Source organism: Colobus angolensis, unplaced genomic scaffold (assembly GCF_000951035.1).
Source record: "Colobus angolensis palliatus isolate OR3802 unplaced genomic scaffold, Cang.pa_1.0 Scaffold543, whole genome shotgun sequence".
Classification (NCBI taxonomy): domain Eukaryota; kingdom Metazoa; phylum Chordata; class Mammalia; order Primates; family Cercopithecidae; genus Colobus; species Colobus angolensis.
In genome coordinates, this window is record NW_012118966.1 from 1,702,885 (window position 1) to 1,712,987 (window position 10,103).

At 40.5% G+C, this 10,103-nt stretch overlaps 1 protein-coding gene across 2 annotated transcripts in view; it reads right to left on the reverse strand.

The window, feature by feature from the left end:
• The window catches only part of KITLG (KIT ligand), an 88,251-nt gene extending 78,483 nt beyond the window's left edge, over positions 1 to 9,768 (reverse strand). For both annotated transcript variants that reach the window (XM_011961269.1, XM_011961268.1), the window contains exon 1: positions 9,095 to 9,768. In XM_011961269.1, coding sequence (XP_011816659.1) covers positions 9,095 to 9,109 — 15 coding nt within the window. In that variant the 5' untranslated portion in view covers positions 9,110 to 9,768. The remainder of the gene's footprint in view (positions 1 to 9,094) is intronic.
• Between the last annotated feature and the right edge of the window lie 335 nt (positions 9,769 to 10,103).

A 10,103-nucleotide genomic window follows, 5' to 3' on the forward strand; every position in this document is an offset into this window, starting at 1 on the left:
GTCTCTAAAGATTGGTTTTAAATTCTTTTTATTTATGAAAGTCCTATAGCCAAAGCCAGGAATTACTAACACCGAAGTTATTTCGTACAGCATACAGATTTGTATAATGCTCTGTGTGATTTACTATTCTTTTAGAGAAGGAAATGATGACCTATTAAGTAAGTGCCAGTTGCTGTGATGTTAGACAGTCCACCTCTTTCAATGATCACATCAATACTACTCCTAGGTGGTTCCTTCTGTGCCCATTTTAAATACTGAGGAAGTGAAGTTCAAAGACAGAAACTTACTGGGGTTGGTAAGTGGCAGAACCAATACTACATTTGATCTGTACCCATTCAAACCTTTGCTATTCTCTCACATCGTCTCCAGTTTCACTAAGTAAATGATGTTACACATTCACTGAAAATTAACGCTGTAAAACAGCGAACAAAGTAGCTTTGCCAGCCATGCACCAAACACACTTGTGTGTGTAATAGACCTAGCACACTTGTTAAAATTTTGCCATTAAAAAAAAAGGCTTATAAAAAATGTATCAGTATCTAACAACCTGAATTAGGTCTCCATTCATTTCACAACATTCCAAGAGTATTTACTGAGCAGCTGGCAGGAGCCACTCTTTGAGGCAACTGCAATCATGAAATTTTTGTTGTCCAAATTCTATTACTGGCAGCCGTTTTGAATATCTGAGTTGCATTTGTTTTTGATTCAATGTTCATGTAAACAGAATGCGTATCTTTGAGGTATTAAATAAGCTACACTAATGTGCTGTGGTTAATGCCAGCTGAGTCTCTTTTGCAATAAACACCTGGGAGTGGCAGGAGAAAGACCTTGTCTTAGTTTCCTTATCTGTGAAATGGGGTTTTAAAAAATAATAACTACCTCTCACCGGAAAAGTGCTATGAATTAATTAATCTTGGAACTGTTTTCTACTAAGTACCATTTTGGCATGATCTATTATCAGGATGGTTTGATTTTATAATACAATGATAGAAGCTATTTAAAATGGCTACACATTTAAATGCCAAACACTTGACACATAGTACAGTAAATTTCATCTCTTCAAGTTGAATCATTATGTGTGACATTTGTACAGAAGTGCAAACAATAAATGGTCAAATCAGTCTTGGATTTAAAAGTCTAATTACTGAAAAATATAAATAAATAAATGCAAAGTACTTAGAACAAGTCCTTACACTGTGAGCATTATATAAGGATTTGCTAGTATTATTAGAAGCTACTTATAATTTTAAATTAAAATTCTCTACAGTCAAATGTGTATCTATATATGAAATAAATCAAGCAAGCTTAATGCCTATATATATAGTCTTTTCTTAAACATTCTAGTTTCAAATTTAAAAAAAGGTACATTATTTTTCAAGTATCATTAAAGCATAGAGTACTGTGTCTTCAGTACATTACAAACAGGAATTAAAGTTTTAAAAACACTTTTCTGGGCAGGGGCTAAGAATAAATATAAACATGTACATATATATATGTGTGTATATATATATAATTTGTTACAAAGATAGTGGAAGAATTATGTAAGCCCTATTTTGTAGTTCAGTGCTTTTCTACATAGAATCAATGTCATCCAAATAGTAAAAACATTATGCTAATAACTTCCTCTGCATTTTTCATGAATGTTGCCTAATCCCTTTATTATCCCCTCATTTTGTTTAGTTCCCACTTTGGACCACCTGGAAGTAGAAAGCACCAGCCATTCTCCTGCACTGTGACCTGGAAGTAGAAAGCACCAGCCATTCTCCTGCGCTGTGATAATGTATCTTTCAAACAGCGGAATGATATATGTGTTAAGGTCAGTCCTCTGACTAACACAGCACATCAAATACTTCTGACTAGGACCCACTGAATACAGCAGTTTTCTAAAGTTGCCAGAAATCCAAACAAAAGCAATCACAGAGCTTTTGGTTGTTCATCAAAAAAGGAAATCCCTAATGCGTTTACTATTTCAGAAGCATTAAATTGTACGTTTACACGAACCATAAATAATGATGTATGACTGCTGAGGTCTGTTTTGCAATCCTTGGGTTTTCTAGATCATGTTAGAAACAATTTTATATGAAAACATCTCTACCCTCCCTTCTCCCCACTCCTCCATCTCAAGTTCTGCAGTGAATATAAATTTTAACAGCCAGTACATCCATATGGATAACACATCCCAGGAGGGTGACAAGGCCTTTATAACAAAGCACACTTTCTCTGTCACACTCTTCTTGGAAGTCAAGGAATCTGTGTGTTTTCCCAAGGCAGTTGTTTGGGAGGGCACTGAGAAAGGAACTCCAAGTAAACAGTAGAAAACTCAGCACTGTAGGGCCCTAAAAGTTTCCTTCGCAACAGATCACCACTATTCGGTTGTATTCCTCAGAGGCAACCTGGTTCACGGCCACTCAAATACTCACATTTAGGTGAAACAAGCCAATAATGAGACGCGATTCAGCCCTGGAGCAGAGGGAAGGCACTGAAAGGGAAAGGTCTTCTGCTTTAGGGATTTTATGTCAAGGTGAAAAAGAAGGAAAAGGTCTAAGCACTCACAGGGCTTATGTTCAGCTGATGAATTTTGCTCCTAAAAAGGCAACACAGTATGGGCATACAAGACAAACACAATAGCCCCCTCCAAGCTGTGCTCTTTCCTCCCAGGTTTGCACAGGGATGCAATTATGCAGTGGGGATGCCCTTTCTGCAAAGGTGAACAAGGCTTGCTTTTTCAAGTGAGCACTGATGAGTTTGCGGTGGTTCTTTCATGTCCTTTTACATGGTCACCCTAAAGAGCAAAGGCATTCTTTGTGAGCAACAGACAAATTTTGAGCTGCTGTCTGTGTACCTGGAACACAGAAAAGACTACCTAATTGCCCTGCTCCCTCCCAATTTACCATATTCTAATCAGCAGCACTCAAGAGCTCCAGGACAACAGCTACAGGCACAAAGTCAAGTGCTGAATTCCTGCATCCAAATATCCTAATGATAGCCATCGCTCCTTTTTGTTGTTGTTGTTAATTTTCTAGACTATTGCCTCAATTCTAAACTTCGTTTTAGTGAATAGCTCAGTGGGTAATACCAGTGATTAGAGAAGAGCATTATCTTCATTGTTATGGCCCTGTTTTCTGAGAAATGTGTGTTCTCCTAGCTGGAGGAGGGTCCAGCTGATCTTGGAATATTCTCATGTCAACAAGAAAAGACTGCCATAGCTTCTGACTGCTAAAAAAAAAAAAAGGCTGCTCTTGCTGGCTACTGGGTTTGCTCCAGCTCAGGTAAGCAAGCAAGGATGGTACTGGACCCAGACAAAAGCCAGCCAGGGAGAGACTTGACATAGTATCATCTGCAGGAACTGCCTTTCCCTGAGGCTCCCTCCTCTTTCCACCTCTGTGTCTCCAGTTGCAGCCTCTCATCTTTACTGTCTTCTCAGGATTAACTCTTGGGCATGATTCAGAGATGCTAAGACTGGGAGACCAGCCCAAGGTCACACACCTTGAGGCAGAGTAAAGGGTAGGATCAGTTCCTCTGATTCTCCCCTCAGGGCTCTTTCTACTACATCATCAGATCCCTTCTTGGTTTTCTTTCTCCATTTCAACTCCATGCACATAGGTACTGGAAGTTAAACGGACAGAAAAAACAGGCAAATACAGGGAAGCATTCCCCTTTTGTAAGCTTATCTCCTCCGGTTAGCTGACTTTGTCTTAGAATTCTTTCTCATAGAACTTAAAAATTTAGAAGAGAGAAAGTAAAGATCCTCTTTAACTATGGATTTTGCTAAAACAAGAAAGTGTAAATATCATTCTTTCCGTACAGAAATATCAACTAGTAGGTGAAATGGATAAAAGTAGAACAGTCTAAATTTAAATCTCCTTCATTTCTCACCATTGGCTTATTCATAATCATAAAACAATGGTTATAATGTGTATTCACACTGAAGCAATGGCTACATAAATCTGAGAACTGAAGGAAGCTTAAATGCCATCTGGTTCAAATCTCTATTTTACCAGTACTTTAGAAATAGAGAATTTCAGAACCAGAAGGCACTTAGAAATCACCTAGTCTCACTTACTCATTTTACAGTTGAGCAAACTAAGATCTGGAGTTCAAACAATTTCCCAAATTACTACTACTTAGTATCCAGGTTAGTAAAAGAAATCAGTCTCCTAATACCCAAGCCAAAGGGGCAGCCTAGAAAAATAGTAAAATGTAGCCGAAGGACAAAGACTAGTAATAAACAACAGTCTTCCTTTAGATGGTACACATTATTATTTTAAAGAAAGAACCATGAGCCTCAATTATGAGAAAATCACTCCCCCACCTCTTTTTTCTATAGAGAAAGAAATAGGTAGAGATGGGATCATGACAATTCTCTTAAACTCCCAGCCCCTGTAAATAGTTTTTAGTATACTCGTAATTAAGTGAAAAGGCAAACACATCTTGCTGCATCTATAAATCAGAAAGGCTACAGTCAATGGTTTCTACGAAACAGAGCCTATAAAAAAACAACCCTGAGAGTAGCATATATTATAAAAGTATCTTGGTGTTCCCTCAATTTGTTTTGTAAATTGTTCTGGCTACACACGTGACTAAGACCAAGAACAGTCTCTTGCAGCTGCTCATGATTTATGTGCTAGAAAGAAAGATAAAAGATCACTTCTCAGAGATTTAAATCCAAATGTCTTGCCCTAATTTACAAAAGGGAACATTAAGATAATCCAGAAAAGAAAAAATAAAAGTCCCAAACTAGCATAATAAAAAAAAAAGTCACTGCACGTTGCCTGGTAAAGACAACAAAGACGCCCCACAGAAACGAATGCATGGTCTCACCCAGAAAAGCAAGTGCGAGAACATTAGGGATGGGAAACTGACCAAGTCTCTTTGTCCAAAATAAAATAAAATAAACCAAAATAATTCCTTAGAATCATAGAAGGAGAACTTAGAAAGCAAGAATGTGGAAACATGAAACTGAGTCAGCGATAATGATAATATTTCCATTTTCCATTTCTATTTTCTATTCTAATTATCTCATTCATTTGCACTTTAAAAGAAAAACCTTCAAAAACGTAGCACCTCTTATGCCCACATATCACCTTTGTCTTCACATATTCCTGGATTGATGTGTGTTAATTATAGTCTATAATTAAGATATTAACCTATTAATATAGATACTATTCTATCATGGGAGTCACCAAATCGACAGATGTAGATTTAGGAAAACTTGGTCTCTGTGCTTGGTTCATTAAGCATCATTTAACTGCAATAAGTCAGTTTTTCTCTTGCTTGTAAAAGTAGGCCAGCAGGCACTCTCTTCTCAGGAACAGTAAATTCAAACTGTACATATAGTGGGCTACCATGCTGGTATAAAGACACATATAAAATTTCATTTAGTCCATAAAGCCATCATGCGAGAAAAATCTTTATAACTTTTATTATCATCACACAGATTACAAAAAACAAAAATCCCAAAAAGTTTAACAAACATTTGCCTAAGGTCATTTGTCTCATGAGTAGTAAAACAGGAATTAGAATCTTAGTCTTCAGAAGCTACAGCCTAGAATCCTTCCATCAACCATATTGTAGGTGTTTCTCAGACATGGAAAGCGAAGGCCACATGTAGTGGGATTTGCCAATCCATGTAAGAAACCTCCAATACCCAGACTTGCTATTTGAGTAGGAAACTTTTATGTGATTTATGGTGACAGGAACATTTCAATCACCTATTATTAAAGAAAAAATGTGACCCAGAATTTGCTCTCTTCAAATCAGCGGTTTGATGTAAATAAAATTTAGCAATTTTAATTGGTTTGGCCCAGACTTTCAGATTTCCATATGGTTATTTTCCTTGTTTTATGTTAAATGTAATCAACTTAGCACTTAGGTTTTAAAGTCTTGGCAGAATGTATCAATTAAAAGCTACATAAATTAGAATTATTCAAAGCATACATTCCAAATTGAGTGATCTTAAGGACAAGACTAAAAAAAATGCTCTTTTCATAAATATGCTAATTTTCTTCTACAAAGTAAACTTGCATCGTCACCCACATGACAAACTTCATACAGACATAAAAGAGATATTTTCTTTGGAGTAGTGAAAACTAGCATTCCATTTGCTTATTCTCTGAGGGTTAGTATGCCTAAAATGGCCTTTTGACATTGTTTGCAAGATCAATCTTTCTTATCTCAGTATTTCTGAAATTGACAGCAGTTATGACACTTATCACAAACCATCCCCAAACTAAAATTTAAGCAGAACATTGATAAATGTAACACTAGGTACATTAAGCTGATGGCACTTTTAACCAAATCTTAATCAGTGTTGCAAAATATGGTGCCTTGATTGTAGTCTAAAATGGTGTATCAGAATATTATGTTTAAAAAATAGTTAGACATTGAAAGAGACGTTTTTCTAAGCCCAAGCCACAATTACCTCTAGAAACTGTAAAACCACGCAATCTCAATAAAATAAAATCAAACAGAAATCTGAAAAACTCAAAAGATATTCATTTCTGTAGAACTGTGATTAAATGTATTGTCACAATTGCTCCTCATGGCTATTGCCTGTGTCATTATATTCAAAATACTGAAGTGTACCACACATGCTAAATGAATGAATCATTCATCAAACCCCAAGTGGTTGTTGATGGAATTTTCACACTTATTTAGCTTGACTGAAAGGCCAGAATACCTGGAGCCCCCATGATTCTTGCAGAGCTGTGTGATTCAAATTAAAGCCCATTTTAAAATATTATTAAGTTTTTTTTTATATGGGGGGTAGTAGGAGAGTACAGAACCAGCTGCTTTATAATACAACCATGGTATTGATGCCATGTTTATATAAACTACTAAATATTAATACATACTCTTCCCTGGTGAGGATAACATTAGATTCAGAACAATCGATCCTACTTCTCAGTTTCCAATTTACGTAGGCTACTTTCCATCCATGCAGCATTGTATAGAAAATGTCTTTTTAACTTTGGATTAGAAAATTTAACAATATGAAAGATCTAATCCCCCCTCCATGTCTGCAGATTATTTTATTGATTTTGGGCTATTTCCAGTGTCCGCTTTTTCAGTGACTGTGGAATTGCTAGAAGTATTCTTAAAGAAAACCTTGAAGGTCATTAGATCCTAGGCAATGAATGACTTCATTCAACAAGGGCACTGCCCTCCTTTGCCTGCAAGGCGTTTAACATCAGTAAATTCCCCCAAAGGGCCTGCACTTTAACTTGTGTGATGTGTGACCGAACAGGTCACATATCTAAAATACTTAGCTTTCTCAAATGTGTCTGGTCGGCAGCACTGAGTCACTTAATGCCACAGCCACAATGTTTCAGACTAGATTGACCTCTTTCTAGTTTTCAATGGAATTATTCCATGTAATCCGATTTACACAGCCATTTAATCAAAGCGAGAAAGGAGATTACAGAGCTCACATTTGTTTTGCAAAGCAGGGGTGCAAGGATCCTCAAGCCTACTGCCTCTCAGAGTGTCTTGATAGTACGTCCCCTGGCTTTGGAGTGTTGGACATTAACCTTATCTGTCTCTTGTGTTCTTCTTTAAATAGGAAGCTTTAGGCTCTTTTCCTGAACTAGGAGGTAGCAGCTTCTTCCCCCAGATCTCACCACTACCATTCATGGGAGCAGATGCTACTACAAAAAGGAATAGGTCTCTACCCTTCTTATAATTCCGCAGAAAGCTTGTCTAAATCAAGAGATTACAACAAAACTTTTCTTTTGTTGCAAGCATCTGTAACATTTGCATTTCGACAGTACTCTGTGGTGATTCCAGGTGTGGTGCTCAATGCCTTGCCTGAAAGCTAACCAGCCTGCAAGAGAGGGGAGAGGCACATCGCTTCTTTTCTTTTAGAGAGTGCTCTAGAGACTACGCAAGCCTCTTTTAGCCAGGCAGTGTCCCTTTTCCCTGCCTTTTACCACACCGGTACAAGGGGCTAGAGTCTTGCAACTTTCTTCCCAACGTGTACATTTGCAGACCTAGATATGATGCTAAGCAGGTCATTTGATAAAGCATTTTGAGCACATTGATGCCTTCATTCTAAACCAACGATGTGTACAAACACCCCGATTTCCTTTTTCCCCACCACTTCCACCCCTTCCACACATTTCAGGAACTGCAATCTCCGACAGAACCTCTGGGGGGTGAAAGGGCAACCCTTACCCAACCCGTGGCAGACAACACATAACAATTTCTAAGGGGGAGAAGTGAGAGGAGGTAAGAATCAACAATGGTGAAGAGAACTGTGGATAGGGGCACCGTGGCGACCCTTTCTAAACGACGAACCAGGTATTTTCTTCAAAAAAAAAAAAAAAACACTAAAAAAAATCTAATTGTCCCCCTGGGCAGCGCTTTACCCACAGTGCTTTATGCATAATGCAGAATTTAGCAGCACTAGGAATTATCTCAATCACTGTCATTTAGAGGTGCCTATTTTATAAAAAGCCTTTATCTCGGCTGAAATGGGAAAAGGTGCATGCATTGTGGAGGTACTACAGCTCTTTAGAGCCCATACAGAGCCGCAAACTAGGCAGGCACCGCCGAGAGCCAAGTTTCCCGGGCGGGCCGGGCAGGTTCCCGCCCTGCCTAGAGCTGCCGCTTAGGAGATTAAATGGATCCGCGCCGCTCCCAGTGCCCGGCGCCCACCTCGGGGCTACGCAAATAAATCAGAGAGAGCCAGCGAGGGTGGCGCGTGGGGTGCTGTTTCATAATCTCCCAGAATCCACGGGAAAACCGTCTCCTATGCAAAGACATGCTTTCCCGTGATAACTTAAAATTCCACGGCCCAAAAGCCAATCTTTCCACCAAACGGGAATTGCGGTTTCCGACTGACAGCTCAAAACTTAACTGCGGAATCTCCAAACTTGACACCGGCTCCCTCTCAGCACTCCCACTCCTTTTCTCCCTGGCTCAGCGGGCTGGGGATCGTACACCACGCCGGCCTCCCCCTCACCCTCTTGGCTCACCCGGCAGGTACAGCCCTGCACGCCCCAGCTGCAGGTCCCAGGGCGCGCCGGCTTCCCCGGGGCACCGGGCACGATTTTTTCTTGGCGAGCCTGGGAGCTCCCGGGCGCGCCCTACTCACTTGTGTCTTCTTCATAAGGAAAGGCAGCGCTGCAATCCAGCACAAGCAGTGGTGTGGCGACTCCGTTTAGCTGTTCTGGAGCTCCAGCATATTGCACGAACAGCGGCGGCAGATAGTCCACGCATTGGGTAGCCCGAGCGCAGCGCCCTCTCCACTGTACGTGCTTTCCGCGGCGCTTCTAGTCTCGGCGCGAGGCGGCGAGCGAAGCCTGGCTGCTGAGCCGCCGGCGCTTTTATACAGTTCCCGCCCGCCTGCTCCGGACACGCCTCCTTCCCTTCCGGAGCCCCCGGTAGGCGAGAAGCAGGCAAGGGCGCGGAGGGAAGAATCGGGAAGGCGGCCAGAGCGCGGTAAATGGCCCAGAAGTTGGGCAGATTAGGCCATCCTCGTCTCCTCGCCTGGGGGCCCCGAACCTGCACCGGCTGGAGGCCGCGAAGGCGCGGGGACGCAGAGGGCGAAGCTTGGTACCCTGCAGCTACTGCTCGCGACGAGTCCCAGCTCACCCTCCCGGATCCGACGGGGCTCACCTGGCACGCCTGGGGACGGACGAAATAACCTCGTGCGCCAGAGAGGACTCGGAGCTCCCTTTTTTATAGAGTCGGAGAGGGAGAGAAGTCGGGGAGGTTCAGAGCAAAGAATTCACCCTGTCTGCCTTAGAGAAATAAAGTTTAATTGCGATCTGTAGTTAGGCCATTGTCCTATCACCTCTATTTTTTTAAAAAAAACAATTACTTTAGTGAATGAATATTTAATAATTACAAGAATTGTCGACTCAAGGTTAAGTTTTGCAAGGGGAGATGCTTCATTCGGAATGGTTTGTTACTATGTCTTTGGAAATTAAGATTGAAAGAGAAGCGATAGATTATTAAACTACAGGTCACCAACACGGCAAAGCTTTGAAAGTTGTACTTTTTTGAACGGAAAGATAATGCCACCACAGTAATAATAGCTAACATCATTATGTGATGCACTTATTCATGTACCAGGTGCCAGACTAAGAACTTCGCATAGA